The 25,612-nt window shown below is 45.0% G+C and overlaps 1 protein-coding gene across 1 annotated transcript; it reads right to left on the bottom strand.

Moving 5' to 3' along the window:
* Positions 1–329: 329 nt before the first annotated feature.
* On the bottom strand, positions 330–3,560 carry LOC138646233 (capping protein inhibiting regulator of actin dynamics-like). The gene is made up of 3 exons (XM_069735699.1): positions 3,413–3,560; positions 2,970–3,074; positions 330–886 (listed from the first exon to the last, which is right to left on the bottom strand). The coding sequence occupies exons 1-3, from the start codon at positions 3,558–3,560 to the stop codon at positions 330–332; spliced, it is 810 nt and encodes a 269-aa protein (XP_069591800.1).
* Between the last annotated feature and the right edge of the window lie 22,052 nt (positions 3,561–25,612).

Raw genomic sequence — 25,612 nt, 5'->3', positions numbered from 1 at the left:
AGGTCCTTCAGGCGCTCATTCGTAGGAAAGAAGGCTGCCGGTGAGAACCAGGGCGCGTCCGAGGGTAAGTATATCAATATTTTTTATTTTGATTCTTTATTTTACACTTAAATATGGATCTCAGGGCCTGAAGGAGAGTTTCCTCTCCTTCAGACTCTGGGAACCATTAGAAACCCAATGCACTGCATTGGGTTTCGTGTTTCGGCCGACCCCGACTTTTCTATAGGATCGGCCGATTTTACTCGACCCGACTTTTGAAAAAGTCGCGTTTCATGAAACCCGACCCAATCCTATAAAAAGAAAAGTCGCTCAACCCTACTCTTGAATCTTTATTTATGATTTTTTTTTTTTGAGAATTTTTTCCCCAAAATTGATTTTTTCTTCTTTTCTTGTCTTTCTCTCTGGTCCCTGATATCCTCCTCTTGTCTAGCTTGTTCATGTTCCTTCTCCCTTCGGAGCTCTTGCTGGTGCCTCTTGAATTCCTCCTCCTGTTGCCTCTCTTCTTCCTCCCTTTGTTTCTTCATCTCCTCTTCCTGTTGCTTATGTCTCTTCTCCTGTAGAGCTTGGTCTATGGCCTTTTTCATTTCCACTTTTCTCTGCTGTTCCTTTATATCACACTCATGGATGTATTTAAGCACAAATATCCTCCTCGTCTTCATCTCCTCCGAAGGATCTCGAGGTTGTTCCACCCGAAACTGAACGTCTTTAATGACTTCACACAAGAATTTCAGGACTTCTTCATGTTTCCCTCTGGTTTTCATGTGATCTTCTCTGGTGTAATTCTCAAATGAAAAGATTCTGTCAATTCCGAGGTCCCTGAATATTCCTTCTGTTTTGGTTAGAGACCCCGCTGTCTTATGAGTGAGAACAACTATTGGGACGACTCCTGGAAGACAAGAGACACAAGGTAAGAAGAGATCAATAGGTTCCATCATTTGTCACACGAGATACACTGATCGCTCAGACTCCAAAGAACCTGGTGTCAGTTCAGCTAATTCCAAGGTCCCCCAACTTGTCCCCATTCTCTTACATGGCACAGGGTTTGGGGTTTTGAGTAATTTTAAGGTTTTCCAACAATAAAGTACTCAGTAGATATGAGAGAATCTTTTCAAGACAAATTGAATTTACTTTGATTATTTTTTATTCACTTTGTATGAATTTAGCAAGATGTCAGCCAGGGGGCTGCAATATTGCTGAATCGTAGGCACAAAATGGTGACAAAAAATGACTCACTTTACCACTTACACATGTCACCGGCAATGAGCACATAGGCCCACAGGTTGTCTGTGACTCCTCGCATATGTTCTTCTGTAGTCTGCACTCGGTGCTGGTCTTCTGGCACTGAGTAGTCATCAGACGTCATGACGCACGCAGCGTCCAATGTGCTGACCAGGCTTACAGCAATGCGCATTGTGGCAAATTCCTGCCACATTCAGGCAATCTCCGGAATCCTGACAGATTCTCTCTATCAGTGTTCATAAGTAATGTAATGGCCAGGTGACGTGGCAATGCTACCAGTGAGTTCTAAGAGGCAGACAGCCTTCTTTTCTGAATAAAGCCGAGGTCACACGACAGTATAAAAAATCTGATATGATAATAATTAGTGACTATTGGGAAAGTGACCATGCTCACCGACGTCACTGTCCAGTGGTGGAGTTGTCTGTATTACTTACTGACTTCTCCGGGACAGTGTAGTGACCATGCTCACCGACGTCACTGTCCAGTGGTGGAGCTGTCTGTATTACTTACTGACTTCTCCGGGATAGTGTAGTGACCATGCTCACCGACGTCACTGTCCAGTGGTGGAGCTGTCTGTATTACTTACTGACTTCTCCGGGACAGTGTAGTGACCATGCTCACCGACGTCATTGTCCAGTGGTGGAGCTGTCTGTATTACTTACTGACTTCTCCGGGACAGTGTAGTGACCATGCTCACCGACGTCACTGTCCAGTGGTGGAGCTGTCTGTATTACTTACTGACTTCTCCGGGACAGTGTAGTGACCATGCTCACCGACGTCACTGTCCAGTGGTGGAGCTGTCTGTATTACTTACTGACTTCTCCGGGATAGTGTAGTGACCATGCTCACCGACGTCACTGTCCAGTGGTGGAGCTGTCTGTATTACTTACTGACTTCTCCGGGACAGTGTAGTGACCATGCTCACCGACGTCATTGTCCAGTGGTGGAGCTGTCTGTATTACTTACTGACTTCTCCGGGACAGTGTAGTGACCATGCTCACCGACGTCACTGTCCAGTGGTGGAGCTGTCTGTATTACTTACTGACTTCTCCGGGACAGTGTAGTGACCATGCTCACCGACGTCACTGTCCAGTGGTGGAGCTGTCTGTATTACTTACTGACTTCTCCGGGACAGTGTAGTGACCATGCTCACCGACGTCACTGTCCAGTGGTGGAGCTGTCTGTATTACTTACTGACTTCTCCGGGACAGTGTAGTGACCATGCTCACCGACGTCATTGTCCAGTGGTGGAGCTGTCTGTATTACTTACTGACTTCTCCGGGACAGTGTAGTGACCATGCTCACCGACGTCACTGTCCAGTGGTGGAGCTGTCTGTATTACTTACTGACTTCTCCGGGACAGTGTAGTGACCATGCTCACCGACGTCACTGTCCAGTGGTGGAGCTGTCTGTATTACTTACTGACTTCTCCGGGACAGTGTAGTGACCATGCTCACCGACGTCATTGTCCAGTGGTGGAGCTGTCTGTATTACTTACTGACTTCTCCGGGACAGTGTAGTGACCATGCTCACCGACGTCACTGTCCAGTGGTGGAGCTGTCTGTATTACTTACTGACTTCTCCGGGACAGTGTAGTGAGCATGCTCTGTGATGTCACTGGGAGAAAAATCAATGTTTTGCTGAGATATTGGTGGGAGGGAGATACGCAGACCACCCCATGGATGAAAAAGATGCCGACCCTTAAATTAGACAATAAGAAAGGATCTTACCTGTCAGCTTCTGTGCAGTCTGGAATAAGAGTTTCAGATCTTCTTTTTCTACATTAATGAATTCTTTTCTTACACTGAAAATAATTACATCAATAAGAAAACAACCTGAGAACGATGAGTAAATGGGAGAATAAGACACAAATCAACAGCCGATAACTCCACACACTCCACAGCCCTGAAGATACAACACCAAGAAGGAAGAGTCGAGAATTATGGAAATGACAGGATGGAGACGTCACTAATCTGCAAATGAGGAAAAATGGACACAAAATTTTCAAAATCTCTCAATTTATTCAGTATGAGCCAGTAGTGTAGAGTCTCCAGACTTGTCTCCATCGAGCACATCGGGGATGTTATGGTCGGTGGTTACACAGGAGCTGCCGGCAGCGTCTCCAGACTTGTCTCTAGTGACCACATCGGGGACATCATTGGTCGGTGATTACACAGGAGCTGCCGGCAGTAGATCCTGATGATTTGTACTTTCAGCCCCAGAACCTTCCTTAGACGACCATTAATAATGTCATTGACAGCAGCTGAGGCTGGAGGAGCTAGGATTTCTGCATGAAGCCGGAGGTGCTGGGGTTTCTGCATGTGGCTTAGTCACCAAACTGAAGAAATTCAGAGGCTTGATAATTTTCCATTCTCCATCATCTGCTAATCAGTGACGTCTCCATCCTGTGATTTCCAGAATTGCGCCTCTTTTCCTTCTTGGTGATGTAATTTCTCTGTTGAGGCGTGTATCGCCTATAATACCGCCCCTATGTACAGGAACAGAAGTTCAGTGCTGCTCTATATCACACTGATGTGGATTCTTGGTTGTAGCACTGAGCTGACGTGTTGGTGTCTGGTCTCTTACTCACCTGTACACAAACACTGGGAAGATGAAATCGGAGGTTTTTACTTCTTTCTCGGCTTTGACCATTCTTTCTACAAGTCCGAATCCCTCTCCCCATTGTACTTCTTTACCCAGCGGCAGCAGATTCCCTGGAGATGTAACAGAAATCAGTGTTAGACACAAGTGTCACCTCCAGTCGTCTTCTCGGAGATCAGTATTGGGGGGTGGTAAGTGACCGGCAGAGACGTAACCAGAGTCTTATGGGTCTCACGACAATAACCAGACAGTTGTGAGGACCCCAGTAGCGCTGATAGACTCTGTGTTAGTGGCTTATAAAAAAAAATTACAGATATAATAAATGTAACAGAAAAACTTAGTAGTAAGATAATTTTCTATGTAATGTAAGTAATACAGTCATATATAAATAATAATACTTTCATGATCCGTTCCAGGGTTTATTAGTGTCTGCTAGTGTTGAGCGATACCGTCCGATACTTGAAAGTATCGGTATCGGATAGTATCGGCCGATACCCGAAAAGTATCGGATATCGCCGATACCGATACCCGATACCAATACAAGTCAATGGGACACCAAGTATCGGAAGGTATCCTGATGGTTCCCAGGGTCTGAAGGAGAGGAAACTCTCCTTCAGGCCCTGGGATCCATATTAATGTGTAAAATAAAGAATTAAAATTAAAAATATTGATATAATTACCTCTCCGGAGGCCCCTGGACATCACTGCTGGTAACCGGCAGGCTTCTTTGTTTAAAATGAGCGCGTTTAGGACCTGAGAATGACGTCGCGGCTTCTGATTGGTCGTGTGCCGCTCATGTGACCGCCACGCGACCAATCAGAAGCCGCGACGTCATTCTCAGGTCCTAAATTCCTAGAATGAGGAGTTTAGGGCCTGAGAATGACGTCGCGGTTTCTGATTGGTCGCGTGGCGGTTACATGAGCGGCACGCGACCAATCAGAAGCCGTGACGTCATGTGTCTGTGGTCTGAGCCTCTTGCACAGAGCACATCGGAGCACAGCTGCAGAGGAGGCGAAGAAATGAATTTCTCCATCTCCTCCATTATAACCGAGTGATGTGCGTTGTCTCATTCGCACCCATAGGCTTATATGGGTGCGAGTGAGCTGAGACTCGGCTGAGTGTCGGTGACAATCGCAGCATGCTGCGATTTCACTTGCTCGTTGAAAACAGCCTAGAAAAAAAATGCTGATGTGAGCTGCCCCATAGAGGAATACTGGTCCGAGTGCTGTGCGATGTTTTATCACATTTTCAGTTTAGGAAAGAGAGGGCCCATAGGGCAATAAGAGTGATAATTTGGATGACAATTTGTGGTAGGTGCAGTCACCTTTACAGGTTGTGAAAGATCACAACCCCTTGCAGCATATGAAAGGAAATAGTGGTCGCTGCAGACTCCCGTGGATACCACTGTCACAAAGAAGGAAGAAGAAGACCGGGTTTCTAGTATCTGCGCTGACCACACAACGATGGAAATGTTAATAAAAGCTTTATTGTGCCGACGCATTTCGTGGCAATCTGCCACTTCCTCAGGGCCCTTCTTTGTGACATGTTTTATCACATAGCACTCATCCGTATTCATCGCTAGCACTTACCTCAGGGTTTCTGTGTAAATCCCACAAAAATTAGATTTAGATGAAACCCTGAGGGAACTACCCACCATGAGGCAAATGCAGACACTTCGTACTCTGTTTGGTGTCTGCACTGGCAGTATCCACTTTCTTAGGCGTGCACAGATCTGACATCGCCCACACTCGTGCGCTAAAAAGACGCCTAAAATGATGGGACACCGCCAGAACACAAACCAGTCCAAAGTGACTCCATCTGCCACAGAAGTGTGAGTTTCAGTTGGGGTTTTTTATTGAGTGCCAAGTTTTTCTACATATTTGACTAAACGGGCTGGAGACCCTACTTGGGCACCTATACCCATATTCTCACAGAGTACCGTGTATTTTCATATTCAGTTGGGGTTTTGTCTGAATCTCAGTTTTGGGGAATTTGCATGGAAACTCTGACATACGCGCTCAGTGGAGAGCACATGAAAAATGTGAGCCAAGCCTTATTCTGATATTTGGGAGGTAGAATGAACAAATAGACAGCAGTACAAGAATAGTTCTTTTTTTTTTTTTTGCACTGTTCATCGTGCGGTATAAGTGATGAGGCGGATGTATTCTTGGGGCCGGTGCGATTACAGTGGTACCAGATTCTTATCTGTCTTTTTTTTTTAGGTCTTGTTGCAATCATGCAATAAAAATGCTTTTTATTAAAAGTGTTTTTTTTTGTCACCATATTCTAAGAGCTGCCAGTTTTATAGAGCGGGTCATTCCGAATGAGGCATATCTCAATCATGTGTACTTTTTTTTTTATTTATTAGGCCAGGTTCACATTGCGTTAATGGCAATCCGCTGACGGCATCCGTTACATAGCGGCACTAACGCTATGTAACGGATCCGTTAGCACACCCATTGACTGCCATTATGTAGCGCATCACTAATGCATGTCATAATCAGCATGCGTTAGCGATGTGCCGTCATTCTGTGACGGACGCGGTCTGCAGCGTTTTCGGGTCCGTCACCACTAGCACAGATGGAGCATCTGCACTAGTGCGATCGCATAACGCGATCGTTAAAAGGCACTTGTGTTGCGCAGTCCGTTTAACGCATGCGTTGAACTGACTGCACTAACGCAATGTGAACCTAGCCTTATGGTTTTATCAGAAATGCTGCATTTTGTGTGGCAAAACGGATTTTAGTGATTTGTGTGTGCTTTTTTTGTGTTTTTTTTTACTCTTTTACATATTTTATTTTACTTATTTTCACTTTTTTACACTTTTTCACTGTGGGATATGTATAATTTTCTGTTTGATCACTGGACTCATACATTGCTTATTGCTGGATCTCACAGGCTACCATACCCTGGGATCATCACATGACCTCAGGGTACCATAGTAACCGATGGTCCGATGGTTACTAAGGAGGTGTTATGACCCACTTGTAACAATGTAAATACCAGTATTGTGATTGACCGCTGTATTTAAGGGGATAGTTGGCCCTAATCAGTCTCAAAACTGGTCAGGTCTGATTCTGCAGGGTATCAGCTGTCATGTACAGCTGACACCCGCAGAAATCGTCGGGTGCTATTCCCTTCTTCCTCAGTGCCATTTAAAAGCCTATCAGCAGTCTTTAAGGGGTTAATACAAACCACAATACTAATGTTACCCTCATACAATGACCGCCTGGTGAAGTCATTCATTGTCACTTTTCTTCTTCATCCGTTGCAGACCGCTATGACTTCTTCCAGTCAGGATTCGTCTCTACAAAGGTCACACCTCCAGTTGAAAGTAGCGATGGTCCCTACAGGCCCTCTGTATTGTCAGGTCCTCTGCAGCCTTATGAGGAGCTATTGGACTGAAAAGAGCCCATATACTCTTCTTGCACACGGACCCTTTTTGTCTGTGTCCAACAATGAATCCCAGACTAAAGCAAAGTCAGTAAAGTATTTATTCTGGCAAAAAATGAAGACAAAAAACATTGTGGTGTCGCAGTCAGGATGAAGACAGGGATGAACATATGTAGAAGAGCAGCAAAGATTTCTTAACAGACAGCAACACAATACAAAATCAATCCTCAGGCTGTAAAGTGCAGCCGAAAATGTTGCTGCTTTGTATAACATTATTATTCTATAAAACAACTACCGTATATACTTGAGTATAAGCCGAGAATTTCAGCCCATTTTTTTAGGCTGAAATTGCCCCTCTCATCTTATACTCGAGTCTGTTGTGAATTCTGCTCTTGGGTTCCCTCCGGTGGTTATGAGTGGTAGTGCTGCTGTCTGTGGATCACAGCATCTATCAGGTGTGTTCACTTTTTGCAATTTGGACTCTTTATTTAGTCCTACTTGATCCTTTAGTCAGTGCCAGTTGTCCATTGTCTTGGAGGATTCACATCCATTTCTGGTCTCTCCTGTCTGCTGTGCTTTTCTTCAAAGATTAGTCCTGGCTTTGTTTTTGCTGTCCACCTGCTGTGGACCTTATAGTTCTGTGCATTTTCATGTATTGTCTTGTCCAGCTTGTCTGTGAAGGATTTTTGCAGCCTAGCTATTTCTCTGGAGATGCAGATATACCCTCCTGTCTTTAGTCAGATGTGGAGTTTTTGTATTTTCTGTGGTGGATTTTTCTAGTGTTTTAATACTGACCGCATAGTACTCTGTTCTATACTTTCTATTTAGCTAGTATGGCCTCCTCTGCTAAATCCTGATTTCATGTCTGCGTATGTCATTTCCCTCTCCTCACAAAGTCAATATTTGTAGGGGGCTGTCTTTCCTTTGGGGATTTTCTCTGAGGCAAGATAGTTTTCCCGTTTCTATCTTTAGGGGTATTTAGTCCTCAGGCTGTGTCGAGGTGTCTAGGGAGCGTTAGGTACATCCCATGGCTACATCTAGTTGTGTTGTTAAATTCAGGGTCTGCGGTCAGTACAGGTACCACTTTCTCCAGAGTACATCTTATGCTTCTCCTAGGCCACCAGATCATAACACGAGTCATTCCCAGGGGAGGGGGAGCGGCAGCTGTCTAATAATACTCACCTGGTTCCCCGGGCGCCTGCAGCTTCTTCCTGTACTGAGTGGTCACATGGTACCGCTCATTACAGTAATGAATATAGACCCGACTCCACTCCCATAGGGGTGGAGCCACATATTCATTACTGTAATGAGCGGTACCATGTGACCACTCAGTACAGGAAGAAGCTGCAGGCGCCCGGAGAACCAGGGACCATGCAGGGACCGTGCCAGGTGCAGGTGAGTATAACGGGGGCATTGTGCGATATTCACCTGTCCGCGGTCCACCGCCGGGTGCCGCTCCTCTTCCACGTCTTCTTCCTGTGACATTCAGGTCATAGGGCGCAATTAGTGTGCGCGTCGCCCTCTGCCTGAATGTCAGTGCAGAGGACGTGGAAGAATGAGCGGCGCACAGTGGTGGAACGGGGAAAGGTGACTATAGCAAGTGCCGGGGGCCTGAGAGGTGAGTATGTGATTTTTTTTTTTTAATCGCAGCAACAGCATATGGGGCAAATGTGTCTATGGAGCATCTTATGGGGCCATAATCAGCATTTGTGCAGCATTATATGGGGCATATTTTAATATGGAGCATCTTATGGGGCTCATCATGAACTATATGGAGCATTATATGGGGCTCCTGATTCAATATGGATATTCAAACACTTAACCTACTGATGTCTCAATTAATTTTACTTTTATTTGTATCTATTTTTATTTTTTACATTTACCGGTAGCTGCTGCATTTTCCACCCTAGGCTTATACTCGAGTCAGTAAGTTTTCCCAGTATTTTGTGGCAAAATTAGGGGGGTCGGCTTATACTCGAGTATATACGGTAATTAAGGAAGTCGTGATTCAAGGAAATGACACCCAGTGGTGAGTATGAAAACCTGGAGACACAATAGAGGAACATATGAATTGTTTAGAGTCATCTTACAAAACAATTGAACAATATACTGTATGTGTGTGTGTAGGGACATATGTCTAGGGTTATATGTGTGACTAGTGATAATGTAATACAGGTCCTTCTCAAAAAATTAGCATATAGTGTTAAAGTTCATTATTTACCATAATGTAATGATTACAATTAAACTTTCATATATTATAGATTCATTATCCACCAACTGAAATTTGTCAGGTCTTTTATTGTTTTAATACTGATGATTTTGGCATACAACTCCTGATAACCCAAAAAAACGTGTCCCAATAAATTAGCATATCAAGAAAAGGTTCTCTAAACGACCTATTACCCTAATCTTCTGAATCAACTAATTAACTCTAAACACATGCAAAAGATACCTGAGGCTTTTATAAAGTCCCTGCCGGGCTCATTACTCAAAACCCCCATCATGGGTAAGACTAGCGACCTGACAGATGTCAAGAAGGCCATCATTGACACCCTCAAGCAAGAGGGTAAGACCCAGAAAGAAATTTCTCAACAAATAGGCTGTTCCCAGAGTGCTGTATCAAGGCACCTCAATGGTAAGTCTGTTGGAAGGAAACAATGTGGCAGAAAACGCTGTACAACGAGAAGAGGAGACCGGACCCTGAGGAAGATTGTGGAGAAGGACCGATTCCAGACCTTGGGGAACCTGAGGAAGCAGTGGACTGAGTCTGGTGTGGAAACATCCAGAGCCATCGTGCACAGGCGTGTGCAGGAAATGGGCTACAGGTGCCGCATTCCCCAGGTAAAGCCACTTTTGAACCATAAACAGCGGCAGAGGCGCCTGACCTGGGCTACAGAGAAGCAGCACTGGACTGTTGCTAAGTGGTCCCAAGTACTTTTTTCTGATGAAAGCAAATTTTGCATGTCATTCGGAAATCAAGGTGCCAGAGTCTGGAGGAAGACTGGGGAGAAGGAAATGCCAAAATGCCTGAAGTCCAGTGTCAAGTACCCACAGTCAGTGATGGTGTGGGGTGCCATGTCAGCTGCTGGTGTTGGTCCACTGTGTTTCATCAAGGGCAGGGTCAATGCTTTATGGTGATGAAGATTTCATTTTTTCAGCACGACCTGGCACCTGCTCACAGTGCCAAAACCACTGGTAAATGGTTTACTGACCATGGTATTACTGTGCTCAATTGGCCTGCCAACTCTCCTGACCTGAACCCCATAGAGAATCTGTGGGATATTGTGAAGAGAAAGTTGAGAGACGCAAGACCCAACACTCTGGTTGAGCTTAAGGCCGCTATTGAAGCATCCTGGGCCTCCATAACATCTCAGCAGTGTCACAGGCTGATTGCCTCCATGCCACGCCGCATTGAAGCAGTCATTTCTGCCAAAGGATTCCCAACCAAGTATTGAGTGCATAACTGAACATTATTATTTGATGGTTTTTTTGTTTGTTATTAAAAAACACTTTTATTTGATTGGATGGGTGAAATATGCTAATTTATTGAGACAGGTTTTTTGGGTTATCAGGAGTTGTATGCCAAAATCATCAGTATTAAAACAATAAAAGACCTGACAAATTTCAGTTGGTGGATAATGAATCTATAATATATGAAAGTTTAATTGTAATCATTACATTATGGTAAATAATGAACTTTAACACTATATGCTAATTTTTTGAGAAGGACCTGTATCTGTCCTGAAGGCAAGTCGCACCTAGGTGTTAATAGGTACTTCCTTGGGACTAGTAGAAATTCTGTCTCCATATCTCACCAGGGGGTCTAGCTAGGACCAAGAAGAAAAGGTGTGTCCAAACTTTTGGGCTGAACTGTATATATATATTTATATATATATATATATATATATATATATATATATGTACTAGATGGTGGCCTGATTCTAACGCATCGGGTTTTCTAGAATATGTATGTAGTTTTATTTATGAAGATTCAAGAATAATGCAAGGGATACACAGGATTTTCCGGGTAAGATATATACATTGTCAGTGAAGTGGTGTTTAAATCCAGCGCCAATATCGCTGATTGGTCGCTCCCGGCCGGGCATGACCAATCAACGAAGCGTGGTTCAAATCCTGGGCCAATTCGCGGCCGGACAGCGCCTGTCACTGATTGGTCGCGGGCAGCTGGCGAGACGAATCAGGATTTCCGTTACAGACAAACAGACAAAATTAGACGATTATATATATAGACTAGATTGTGGCCCGATTCTATCGCATCGGGTATTCTAGAATATGCATGTCCCCGTAGTATATGGACAATGATGATTCCAGAATTCGCGGCAGACTGTGCCCGTCGCTGATTGGTTGAGGCAACCTTGATGACATTGTCGCCATGGCAACCATTATGACATCTACGTCATAGAACTTAACACAATTGAATGAAATTACGAAACAGATCATCAAAATATATAAACCACATTACATGAACTGTAACTGTATTTAAATAAATCATTGGACAAAAGAAGGACATTGACACTATAATATATTTATTAACAATATCAAGCCAAAATATTTTTGTACACCACATTTCTTGTGAATACCTTTTGACTACCTATAAGCAACTTTCCTTGTAAAGGGGTAGGTAGAACTTGCACCTTGACGTTGGATCTCATTTTAACTCTTGAAAATGCAACGTAGAGTTGTCCATGACCAAAAACGGGCTGCGGTAGATATATGCCAACACGGTGTAGAGTTTGACCTTGTGACTTGTTTATTGTCATGGCAAAAGCTGGTTTTATTGTAAACTGTCGACGCCGAAGCCTAAATGGAAGACCCGTGTCTGAAGGACATAAATCAATGCGTGGAATGAACACTTCATCTCCTTTTGCTGATCCAGTGATCACTCTTGCTTGAATGACGTGAGAATGGAGTCCAGTAACAATAAGGCGAGTTCCATTACATAGACCATTTTTCGTATTTAGATTCCGCAGCAACATTATGATTGTTCCAACTTTCAGTTGAAGTCTGTGGGATGGCATTCCTGATGGCGTAAGACTATTTAAAAATTCAACTGGATAATGCTCTCGTTCATCTTCATTGTCTACATCCACTGAATCATCACTTTTATACAACTTATACTCACCAGGCATTCTATCCATCACACGGGAATTTAGCAGAGCCACGTCATCATTCTTGGGACAGAGAATTGCATGAGAAGAGGCCCTCTCAACACTGCTTTGGTCGTTCACATCAATTTCAATGCATTGTCCAAAAACATCAGTTACGATGCAGTCAGTGCACAACATGTCTTCTGGTATTTCAATAATATCTTCTCCAAGGTTGTATTGGTTGCTAAGTTCACCGTTGCCAAGTTTAAGAAGCCAGTTGCTATACTCTGGGTCTGAAGATCGCATATTGTTAATTAGTTGGAGTTTATTGAACTGTTTCCAAAGGTCAGCCATTTTTAAGCTGGACTCGATAACATCTGTTCTTGTTCCATTTGGTATGACTGGAAGGCATTGCCTAAAATCTCCGCCAATGACAAAAACTTTACCTCCAAACGGAATTTTATTTTTTTCAGCAACATTTGTAGTCATTACTTCACGCAGAAGTCTGTCAATTAAGCTCAAAGCGTATTTGGGTGCCATGGTGCACTCGTCAAGTATGAAAACATGTGTATTTTTTAACAGTCTTCCTGCAAATGTGTCTTGTTTTATTCTGGAAATAGAGATTTCATTGACTGGAACTGGTATCCCAAAGAGTGAATGGATAGTGCGACCTCCTCGTAAAAGGTTTGCTGCAATCCCTGTTGTAGCTGATGGCAATACGACTTTTCCCAACCCTCTAACGTGATGCATTAAAGCTTCATAGAGGTATGTTTTACCGCTCCCTCCTGGACCGTCAATAAAGAAACATTTTGGCCTTGCATCTGCTTGGTTTTCTACAGCAGTCACAATAGTGTCATATGCAATCCGTTGTTGTTCATTTAAGGAGTTTGTCTTCTCTGTTGCCAGCAATAATTCATAAGCTTCGTCATACTCTGGAACTTGTGGAACTTGAATGGCAGGCTGGGGCAAATTAAAGTCTGAAAACGTTTTTCCATGTAGTAGTAAGATATTTTGGACATCTTGCATGGCATACGATTCGCAATTTTGACAACTTCCACTTCTGCTGTGAAGAAGTAGGCAGTAGTCCTCGATTAGATGTTCTTTAAAATTTGTCCAAAGTTGAGCTGGATTTGTAGGCGGTCCAAATACACAGATGTAGGCAAACAATTCACGAAGTTGCTTAGGCATATGTAGAGTAACTGTGTCTTCTAAAGTAAGTTTCCACACAGTATCATCCAATAGAAGTCCTAAGGCCAAAGCTGCAGCTTTAAATGTATCGTGCAATACTCCGTTAACTGTTTTCAAATCGTCATACGTTTTAGCTCCTTTTCTCCATTTACACCTTTGGCCTGGGACAGCTCATAAAATCTCATGGCTTTCAGTATCACCTCTATGCTGATGACACAGATCTACATCTCTGGTCCAGATATCACCTCCCTACTAACCAGAATCCCTCAATGTCTGTCCACTATTTCATCCTTCTTCTCCGCTAGATTTCTGAAACTTAACATGGACAAAACAGAATTCATCATCTTTCCCCCATCTCACGCGACCCCCCCAACGAACCTATCCATTACAGTAAATGGCTGCCCACTCTCCCCAGTCCCACAAGCTCGCTGCCTCGGGGTAATCCTTGACGCTGATCTCTCCTTCAAACCACATATCCAAGCCCTTTCCACTTCCTGCCGACTTCAACTCAAAAATATTTCACGAATCCGTTCATTCCTCAACCATGAATCTGCAAAAACCCTAGTCCATGCCCTCATCATCTCTCGCCTTGACTACTGCAACCTCCTGCTCTGTGGCCTCCCCTCTAACACTCTCGCACCCCTCCAATCTATTCTAAACTCTGCTGCCCGACTAATCCACCTGTCCCCCCGCTATTCCCCGGCCTCTCCCCTCTGTCAATCCCTTCACTGGCTCCCCATTGCCCAGAGACTCCACTACAAAACCCTAACCATGACGTACAAAGCCATCCACAACCTGTCTCCTCCATACATCTGTGACCTCGTCTTCCGGTACTTACCTACACGCAACCTCCGATCCTCACAAGATCTCCTACTCTACTCCCCTCTTATCTCCCCTCCCCACAATCGTATACAAGATTTCTCTCGCGTATCACCCCTACTCTGGAACCCTCTACCACAACACATCAGACTCTCACCTACCATCGAAACCTTCAAAAAGAACCTGAAGACCCACCTCTTCAGACAAGCCTACAACCTGCAGTTACCACCGATCGACCAAACCGCTGCACGGCCAGCTCTATCCTCACCTACTGTATTCTCACCCATCCCTTGTAGATTGTGAGCCTTCGCGGGCAGGGTCCTCACTCCTCCTGTACCAGTTATGACTTGTATTGTTCAAGATTATTGTACTTGTTTTCATTATGTATACCCCTCCTCACATGTAAAGCGCCATGGAATAAATGGCTCTATAACAATAAATAATAATAATAATAATATGTAGTAGTAACAGCCGAAGGCAATATCTTTCTTGATCCTTGACACTAACAGTATACATGCGTCCAATTATTCTGCTAACTCCTCGTTGTCTTGGATTCCAAGTTTTATTCCAAACGTAATGCTCTGGAATCTCTCGATACAAATACTGCCTTGCGTTTTCGTCACGTTGGTTCAGCAAAAATTATTCCATTAATGTTGATGTCGTGCTTAAAGTTTTTGAGACATCTTTGACTTCAGCATCTTCAAAGAAATAAAGCTGCTGTTGATTTGGTAAATGAATAGCTAAACGTATGATGGCATGGGACTGTGAATGCATTGGAAACGCAAATATCCTCCAAGCTGCTTCTGGAGCACTGACACATCTTGAGTCAACAAAAGTTGATGATTCATCGTGATTGACTGTTTTCTGTTGTATTTCGATGTTAGCTTTGTCATGCCCCTTGTAGATGTACTTGAAGAGATATTTTACACTTTTTATTGAAGCACAGACTTCTATGTTGATGTGACAGTTGTAGCATTTTGATAAGTACGGGTTGTATGGGACTATCCATGAGTTATTTATAATTTTATTGTTGCAAGCAATGTTATCAATGTGTTGTCGCCGGTAGGATGGGTAGCCATCCAAGTCTTTAACAGTGTGCTGTTTCAACTCTTTTGGAAACCCTTTTGTACACTTTCCGTTTTCCATGCATGGACTTTTTGGATTTGCTACACCGCATGGGCCATGAACCATATGAGAGACTACAATATTATACAGTTCTGGATACTTTTCTTGGTTAGGAATTTCAGCCCACACTATATTGTCGATTTCTTCCTCCGTACGAATCTTGGAATCCGTGTCTAAGATAATTAGTATATGCGCATGTGGGAGACCTCGTTTCTGAAACTCTATGACGTGTACCATTGCTACGACTGTTCCAAAAAGTCAATTTTTGATGTCTTTCAAAAGGCTGATGAGTTTCAGTCGAAATACGCGTGCGACTAAGTCCGGCCTGTGTTCAACTTTTTGCCAGGGTTCTAGATTTTCGGTAATTTCTGGCCATTTAGGATTACAGGTCATTGTCACAAAAATGTCAGGTCTTCCAAACTTTGTTACTATTGCCATTGCATCTTGATAACGCTGTTGCATGTTGCGGGGGCTACCTTGAAACGACGACGGGAGGATTACTGTTTTTCCAATTGGAATTCCCTTTTCAATTGATTGTTTTTGCAAATGTTCTTGAAGAACGCAGTAGTCTTCAACTTTAAGTTGTTTTTGGTTCATTCTTATGAAATTTAGATGATTAGCTTCAATTTTAACATAAGGTCAACAAAGTACTGTTGTGTCAGTTTCCCACCGTTTAAAATAGGATTGAAGTAATTTCGGACAGACAGACGAAAACTGTAGTATTGCAGCTGTGTAATTCTTCTTGAAGTTCCTTGTTGGTTTAGGTTTTCATGCCACCCTTGTTCACCTCTTGGAAAGAATAGCGGATACAGAAGAGCATCAAGGTTGCTGTGCAAAATGCTAATTCGTTGTGTCTTAGGAACCAAAGGGTTGTTTTGGTCTGGCTTAAGATGGACTAATATATCCCTTTGAAAAGGAGGTTCTCCATCATCGTTTTGAAAAACAACTGCGACCTCACTTACACGTGGTTTGTTGTAAAGACGGGGATCCTGTTTACGTTCTTGTTTAATGGCCATGACAATAGAAGGCATTGCAGTACCATTTTGTATAGCCCTCTGTTCCTCCTCAGCTTGAACGTCCTTTAGCATGCGATATGCGGCAGCAAATGGGCTTATTTTTTGTAAATGTACAGCAATTTGGTTCATCAGTTCAGCATCACACTTTTCGTTTTCTTTTAGGTTCATCCTTTGTTCTGTAGCCTCATTTGTATCAATGATGTATAATTGTGCAAATTTTGGTGGTTGTCCTATTTCTGGGTGAAGTGTTCCAGTGCGATGGTAGATCTGGCCGTGAATTTTAAAACAATAAGGTCCGAATCCAGGGGGCGGTGCAATGTTGGCACCGAATGAAGCAAACGCATGAGAACTGTTGATGCTTCTGATATTTTCCATAAAATTTCTACTATGTTGATGCATTCCTTTCATTAACTGCTCAAACAGATCTGAGTAGTAAGGTCTCGGTAGCATAACTTTTCCTTTTTGGCAGCATTGAGTAAACTGATTGTCAGATGGTTTTTCATCAATGAAATTCAGAGAGTCGCATTTAGAGCAAACTGCATTCAATATTCCCACAGTAGTGTTCATGAATTGTACTTTCATTGTCTGTTACATAATGTGCAAGTTGTTGAATATTGTCCTGGTCGTGCCTCAGTTGGTAGAGCATTCGTTTTTTATGAATTTGGCGATCATGTTGTTCCTGTTGCACAACAGTTTGTTGTGGTGTCTCCGGTTGGCGACGTTGTCTGTGAGATTCCACATCCTGGGCTTCTCTGGCATCAGTTTCTTGTGGTGTCTCCTGTTGGCGACGTTGTCTGTGAGATTCCACATCCTGGGCTTGTCTGGCGTCAGTTTCTTGTGGTGTCTCCTGTTGGCAACGTTGTCTGTGAGATTCCGCATCCTCGGCTTGTCTGGCGTCAGTTTCTTGTGGTGTCTCCTGTTGGCGACGTTGTCTGTGAGATTCCACATCCTGGGCTTGTCTGGCATCAGTTTCTTGTGGTGTCTCCTGTTGGCGACGTTGTCTGTGAGATTCCGCATCCTGGGCTTGTCTGGCGTCAGTTTCTTGTGGTGTCTCCTGTTGGCGACGTTGTCTGTGAGATTCCGCATCCTGGGCTTGTCTGGCGTCAGTTTCTTGTAGTGTCTCCTGTTGGTGACGTTGTCTGTGAGATTCCGCATCCTGGGCTTGTCTGGCGTCAGTTTCTTGTGGTGTCTCCTGTTGGTGACGTTGTCTGTGAGATTCCACATCCTGGGCTTGTCTGGCGTCAGTTTCTTGTGGTGTCTCCTGTTGGTGACGTTGTCTGTGAGATTCCACATCCTGGGCTTGTCTGGCGTCAGTTTCTTGTAGTGTCTCCTGTTGGTGACGTTGTCTGTGAGATTCCACATCCTGGGCTTGTCTGGCGTCAGTTTCTTGTGGTGTCTCCTGTTGGCGACGTTGTCTGTGAGATTCCGCATCCTGGGCTTGTCTGGCGTCAGTTTCTTGTGGTGTCTCCTGTTGGTGACGTTGTCTGTGAGATTCCGCATCCTGGGCTTGTCTGGCGTCAGTTTCTTGTAGTGTCTCCTGTTGGTGACGTTGTCTGTGAGATTCCACATCCTGGGCTTGTCTGGCGGCAGTTTCTTGTAGGGTCTCCTGTTGGTGACGTTGTCTGTGAGATTCCACATCCTGGGCTTGTCTGGCATCAGTTTCTTGTGGTGTCTCCTGTTGGCGACGTTGTCTGTGAGATTCCGCATCCTGGGCTTGTCTGGCGTCAGTTTCTTGTGGTGTCTCCTGTTGGCGAAGTTGTCTGTGAGATTCCACATCCTGGGCTTGTCTGGCGTCAGTTTCTTGTAGTGTCTCCTGTTGGTGACGTTGTCTGTGAGATTCCGCATCCTGGGCTTGTCTGGCGTCAGTTTCTTGTGGTGTCTCCTGTTGGCGACGTTGTCTGTGAGATTCCACATCCTGGGCTTGTCTGGTGTCAGTTTCTTGTGGTGTCTCCTGTTGGCGACGTTGTCTGTGAGATTCCACATCCTGGGCTTGTCTGGCGTCAGTTTCTTGTGGTGTCTCCTGTTGTGAATTCTGTGGCTGAATTCACTCCTGTGGTCACAAGTGGTACTGCAGCTTCTGAGCTTCCTCCCTCAGGTGTTCTGGTGAGCTCGTTGGCTGCTTTGTTATTTAACTCCGCCTGATTCTGTCTTCCTTGCTCCTAGTCAATGTTCCAGTGTTGGATCTGAGCTTCTGGATCTTTCCTGTGGCCTACTGCTCTGCTTAGATAAGTGCTGCTTTGTTTTTGTTGCTACTTTTTCTGTCCAGCTTGTCCATTCGTTTTGCTGGTAGCTCTGAGACGCAAAGGGTGTACCGCCGTGCCGTTAGTTCGGCACGGTGGGTCTTTTTGCCCCCTTTGCGTGGTTTTTTGCTTTAGGGTTTTTTGTAGACTGCAAAGTTCTCTTTGCTATCCTCGCTCTATCTAGAATATCGGGCCTCACTTTGCTGAATCTATTTCATCCCTACGTTTGTCTTTTCATCTTGCTAACAGTCATTATATGTGGGGGGCTGCCTTTTCCTTTGGGGTATTTCTCTGAGGCAAGCCAGGCTTAATTTTCTATCTTCAGGCTAGTCAGTTTCTCAGGCTGTGCCGAGTTGCATAGGTAGTGTCAGGCGCAATCCACAGCCACCTTTAGTTGTGTTTAGGATAGGTTCAGGTTTGCAGTCTATAGAGATTCCACGTCTCAGAGCTCGTTCTATTGTTTTTGGGTTATTGTCTGATCACTGTATGTGCTCTGATTTCTGGCACACTGTGTCACTGGATTGCCTGCATAACAGTACTAGGAGCCAACCTAATGATTCTCAATAGAGGGAAAAAAGAAGTTCTGACATCATTTTTTTTTTCTCTCAGCTCTGTGTTCAGTTTTTTTTTTTTTCCCCTAGACATTTGGGTGTTTCAGGACACAGGTGTGGACATGGATATTCAGGGTCTGTGCTCTTCAATGGATAATCTCGTTACAAATGTACAAAGGATTCAAGATACTATTGATCAGAAATCTATGTTAGAACCAAGAATTCCTACTCCTGATTTGTTTTTTGGTGATAGAACTAAGTTTCTTAATTTCAAAAACAATTGTAAGCTATTTCTGGCCTTGAAACCTCATTCTTCTGGTAATCCTATTCAACAGGTTTTGATTATTATTTCTTTTTTGCGCGGCGACCCTCAGGACTGGGCATTTTCTCTTGCGCCAGGAGACCCTGCATTGAGTAATGTCAATGCGTTTTTCCTGGCACTCGGATTGCTTTACGATGAGCCTAATTCAGTGGATCAGGCTGATAAAAATTTGCTGGCTTTGTGCCAGGGTCAGGATGATATAGAAGTATATTGTCAGAAATGTAGGAAGTGGTCAGTACTCACTCTGTGGAATGAATCTGCGCTGGCAGCTTTGTTCAGAAAGGGTCTCTCTGAGGCTCTTAAGGATGTCATGGAGGGATTTCCTATGCCTGCTGGTTTGAATGAGTCTATGTCTTTGGCCATTCAGATCGGTCGACGCTTGCGCGAGCGTAAATCTGTGCACCATTTGGCGGTATTGTCTAAGATTAAACCTGAGCCTATGCAGTGCAATAGGACAATGACCAGAGTTGAACGGCAAGAACACAGACGTCTGAATGGGCTGTGTTTCTACTGTGGTGATTCCACTCATGCTATTTCTGATTGTCCTAAGCGCACTAAGCGGTCCGCTAGGTCTGCCGTCATTGGTACTGTACAGTCCAAATTCCTTCTGTCCGTTACCTTGATATGCTCTTTGTCGTCGTTTTCTGTCATGGCGTTTGTGGATTCGGGCGCTGCCCTGAATCTGATGGATTTGGATTATGCTAAACGGTGTGGGTTTTTCTTGGAGCCTTTGCGGTGTCCTATTCCGTTGAGAGGAATTGATGCTACACCTTTGGCCAAGAATAAACCTCAGTACTGGACCCAGCTGACCATGTGCATGGCTCCTGCACATCAGGAAGTTATTCGCTTTCTGGTGCTACATAATCTGCATGATGTGGTCGTGTTGGGGTTGCCATGGCTACAAACCCATAATCCAGTATTGGATTGGAATTCCATGTCGGTATCCAGCTGGGGTTGTCAGGGGGTACATGGTGATGTTCCATTTTTGTCTATTTCGTCATCCACTCCTTCTGAGGTCCCAGAGTTCTTGTCTGATTATCAGGATGTATTTGATGAGCCCAAGTCCGATGCCCTACCTCCGCATAGGGATTGTGATTGTGCTATCAATTTGATTCCTGGTAGTAAATTCCCTAAAGGTCGATTATTTAATTTATCCGTGCCTGAACACGCCGCTATGCGCAGTTATGTGAAGGAATCCCTGGAGAAGGGACATATTCGCCCATCGTCATCAACACTGGGAGCAGGGTTCTTCTTTGTAGCCAAGAAGGATGGTTCGCTGAGACCGTGTATTGATTACCGCCTTCTTAATAAGATCACTGTTAAATTTCAGTATCCCTTGCCATTGTTATCTGACTTGTTTGCTCGGATTAAGGGGGCTAGTTGGTTCACTAAGATAGATCTTCGTGGTGCGTATAATCTGGTGAGAATCAGGCAAGGAGATGAATGGAAAACTGCATTTAATACACCCGAGGGTCATTTTGAGTATCTAGTGATGCCGTTCGGACTTGCCAATGCTCCATCTGTGTTTCAGTCTTTTATGCATGACATCTTTCGTGAGTATCTGGATAAATTCCTGATTGTTTACTTGGATGACATTTTGATCTTCTCAGATGATTGGGACTCTCATGTGAAGCAGGTCAGAATGGTTTTCCAGGTCCTGCGTGCTAATTCTTTGTTTGTGAAGGGATCAAAGTGTCTCTTCGGTGTGCAGAAAGTTTCATTTTTGGGGTTCATCTTTTCCCCTTCTACTATCGAGATGGATCCGGTTAAGGTCCAAGCCATCCAGGATTGGACTCAGCCGACATCTCTGAAAAGTCTGCAAAAATTCCTGGGCTTTGCTAATTTTTATCGTCGCTTCATTTGTAATTTTTCTAGCATTGCCAAACCATTGACCGATTTGACCAAGAAGGGTGCTGATTTGGTTAATTGGTCTTCTGCTGCTGTGGAAGCTTTTCAGGAGTTGAAGCATCGTTTTTGCTGTGCCCCTGTGTTGTGTCAACCAGATGTTTCTCTTCCGTTCCAGGTCGAGGTTGATGCTTCTGAGATTGGAGCAGGGGCGGTTTTGTCACAGAGAGGTTCTGGTTGCTCAGTGTTGAAACCATGTGCTTTCTTTTCCAGGAAGTTTTCGGCTGCTGAACGTAATTATGATGTGGGCAACCGAGAGTTGCTGGCCATGAAGTGGGCATTCGAGGAATGGCGTCATTGGCTTGAAGGAGCTAAGCATCGCGTGGTGGTATTGACTGATCATAAGAACCTTACTTATCTCGAGTCTGCCAAGCGCTTGAATCCTAGACAGGCCCGTTGGTCGTTAATTTTTGCCCGCTTTGATTTTTTGATTTCGTACCTTCCGGGCTCTAAAAATGTGAAGGCGGATGCTCTGTCTAGGAGTTTTGTGCCCGACTCTCCGGGTTCATCTGAGCCGGTGAGTATCCTCAAGGAAGGAGTCATTGTGTCTGCCATCTCCCCTGATTTGCGGCGAGTGTTGCAAAAATTTCAGGCGAATAAACCTGATCGTTGTCCGGCGGAGAAATTGTTCGTCCCTGATAGGTGGACTAGTAAAGTTATCTCGGAACTTCATTGTTCGTTGTTGGCTGGTCATCCTGGAATCTTTGGTACCAGAGAGTTAAGGTACCGTCACACTAGACGATATCGCTAGCGATCCGTGACGTTGCAGCGTCCTCGCTAGCGATATCGTCCAGTGTGACAGGCAGCAGCGATCAGGCCCCTGCTGTGCTGTCGCTGGTCGGGGAAGAAAGTCCAGAACTTTATTTGGTCGCTGGACTCCCCGCAGACATCGCTGAATCGGCGTGTGTGACACCGATTCAGCGATGTCTTCACTGGTAACCAGGGTAAACATCGGGTAACTAAGCGCAGGGCCGCGCTTAGTAACCTGATGTTTAGCCTGGTTACCATCCTAAAAGTAAAAAAAAACAACCGCTACATACTTACCTACCGCTGTCTGTCCTCCAGCGCTGTGCTCTACTCTCCTCCTGTACTGGCTGTGAGCGTCGGGCAGCCGGAAAGCAGAGCGGTGACGTCACCGCTCTGCTTTCCGGCCGCTGTGCTCACAGCCAGTGCAGGAGGAGTGCAGAGCACAGCGCTGGAGGACAGACGGCGGTAGGTAAGTATGTAGCGGTTGTTTTTTTTTTACTTTTAGGATGGTAACCAGGGTAAACATCGGGTTACTAAGCGCGGCCCTGCGCTTAGTTACCCGATGTTTACCCTGGTTACCGGCATCGTTGGTCGCTGGAGAGCGGTCTGTGTGACAGCTCTCCAGCGACCAAACAGCGACGCTGCAGCGATCCGGATCGTTGTCGGTATCGCTGCAGCGTCGCTAAGTGTGACGGTACCTTTAGTGGCTAGATCCTTCTGGTGGCCATCTCTGTCACGGGATGTACGTGCTTTTGTGCAGTCCTGTGGGATTTGTGCTAGGGCTAAGCCCTGCTGTTCTCGTGTCAGTGGGTTGCTTTTGCCCTTGCCGGTCCCAAAGAGGCCTTGGACACATATTTCAATGGATTTCATTTCTGACCTTCCCGTTTCTCAAAAGATGTCAGTCATTTGGGTGGTCTGTGATCGCTTTTCTAAAATGGTCCATCTGGTGCCCTTGGTTAAATTGCCTTCCTCCTCTGATTTGGTGCCTTTGTTCTTCCAGCATGTGGTTCGTTTGCATGGCATTCCTGAGAATATTGTTTCTGACAGAGGTTCCCAGTTTGTTTCAAGGTTTTGGCGAGCCTTTTGTGGTAGGATGGGCATTGACCTATCTTTTTCCTCGGCTTTCCATCCTCAGACTAATGGCCAGACCGAACAAACCAATCAGACCTTGGAAACATATCTGAGATGTTTTGTTTCTGCAGACCAGGATGATTGGGTGTCCTTTTTGCCGTTGGCTGAGTTCACCCTTAATAATCGGGCCAGCTCGGCTACCTTGGTCTCTCCATTTTTCTGCAATTCTGGGTTCCATCCTCGTTGCTCTTCAGGACAGGTTGAGTCTTCGGACTGTCCTGGTGTGGATTCTGTGGTGGACAGGTTGCAGCAGATCTGGACTCAGGTAGTGGACAATTTGACCTTGTCCCAGGAGAAGGCTCAACTTTTCGCTAATCGCAGACGCCGTGTGGGTCCCCGACTTCGTGTTGGGGATCTGGTTTGGTTATCTTCTCGTCATATTCCTATGAAGGTTTCCTCTCCTAAATTTAAACCTCGTTTTATTGGTCCGTATAGGATTTCTGAGATTCTCAATCCTGTGTCTTTTCGTCTGACCCTCCCAGACTCCTTTTTCCATACATAATGTGTTCCATAGGTCGTTGTTGCGGAGATACGTGGCACCTATGGTTCCTTCTGTTGAGCCTCCTGCCCCGGTTTTGGTGGAGGGGGAATTGGAGTATATTGTGGAGAAAATTTTGGATTCTCATGTTTCTAGATGGAAACTCCAGTATCTGGTTAAATGGAAGGGTTATGCTCAGGAAGATAATTCCTGGGTTTTTGCCTCTGATGTCCATGCTCCAGATCTTGTTCTTGCCTTTCATGTGGCTCATCCTGGTCGGCCTGGGGGCTATGGTGAGGGTTCGGTGACCCCTCCTCAAGGGGGGGGGTACTGTTGTGAATTCTGTGGCTGAATTCACTCCTGTGGTCACAAGTGGTACTGCAGCTTCTGAGCTTCCTCCCTCAGGTGTTCTGGTGAGCTCGTTGGCTGCTTTGTTATTTAACTCCGCCTGATTCTGTCTTCCTTGCTCCTAGTCAATGTTCCAGTGTTGGATCTGAGCTTCTGGATCTTTCCTGTGGCCTGCTGCTCTGCTTAGATAAGTGCTGCTTTGTTTTTGTTGCTACTTTTTCTGTCCAGCTTGTCCATTCGTTTTGCTGGTAGCTCTGAGACGCAAAAGGTGTACCGCCGTGCCGTTAGTTCGGCACGGTGGGTCTTTTTGCCCCCTTTGCGTGGTTTTTTGCTTTAGGGTTTTTTGTAGACTGCAAAGTTCTCTTTGCTATCCTCGCTCTGTCTAGAATATCGGGCCCCACTTTGCTGAATCTATTTCATCCCTACGTTTGTCTTTTCATCTTGCTAACAGTCATTATATGTGGGGGGCTGCCTTTTCCTTTGGGGTATTTCTCTGAGGCAAGCCAGGCTTAATTTTCTATCTTCAGGCTAGTCAGTTTCTCAGGTTGTGCCGAGTTGCCTAGGTAGTGTCAGGCGCAATCCACAGCCACTTTTAGTTGTGTTTAGGATAGGTTCAGGTTTGCAGTCTACAGAGATTCCACGTCTCAGAGCTCATTCTATTGTTTTTGGGTTATTGTCAGATCACTGTATGTGCTCTGATTGCTGGCACACTGTGTCACTGGATTGCCTTTATAACAGTCTCCTGTTGGCGACGTTGTCTGTGAGATTCCACATCCTGGGCTTGTCTGGCATCAGTTTCTTGTAGTGTCTCCTGTTGGTGACGTTGTCTGTGAGATTCCACATCCTGGGCTTGTCTGGCATCAGTTTCTTGTGGTGTCTCCTGTTGGCGACGTTGTCTGTGAGATTCCGCATCCTGGGCTTGTCTGGCGTCAGTTTCTTGTAGTGTCTCCTGTTGGTGACGTTGTCTGTGAAATTCCACATCCTGGGCTTGTCTGGCGTCAGTTTCTTGTGGTGTCTCCTGTTGGTGACGTTGTCTGTGAGATTCCACATCCTGGGCTTGTCTGGCATCAGTTTCTTGTGGTGTCTCCTGTTGGCGACGTTGTCTGTGAGATTCCGCATCCTGGGCTTGTCTGGCGTCAGTTTCTTGTGGTGTCTCCTGTTGGCGAAGTTGTCTGTGAGATTCCACATCCTGGGATTGTCTGGCGTCAGTTTCTTGTAGTGTCTCCTGTTGGTGACGTTGTCTGTGAGATTCCGCATCCTGGGTTTGTCTGGCGTCAGTTTCTTGTGGTGTCTGCTGTTGGCGACGTTGTCTGTGAGATTCCACATCCTGGGCTTGTCTGGCGTCAGTTTCTTGTGGTGTCTCCTGTTGGCGAAGTTGTCTGTGAGATTCCACATCCTGGG

This window comes from Ranitomeya imitator, chromosome 7, assembly GCF_032444005.1.
Source record: "Ranitomeya imitator isolate aRanImi1 chromosome 7, aRanImi1.pri, whole genome shotgun sequence".
NCBI lineage: Eukaryota > Metazoa > Chordata > Amphibia > Anura > Dendrobatidae > Ranitomeya > Ranitomeya imitator.
This window is presented reverse-complemented; position numbering and strand designations above follow the sequence as displayed.

Coding starts and splice junctions, on each gene's coding strand:
- LOC138646233 (XM_069735699.1), bottom strand. CDS start 3,560: ATGCAGAAACCCCAGCACCTCCGGCTTCATGCAGAAATCCTAGCTCCT. Junction 3,075..3,412: donor CTACTGCCGGCAGCTCCTGT/GTAATCACCGAC, acceptor CATCGTTCTCAG/GTTGTTTTCTTATTGATGTA. Junction 887..2,969: donor GACTGCACAGAAGCTGACAG/GTAAGATCCTTT, acceptor CTTGTCTTCCAG/GAGTCGTCCCAATAGTTGTT.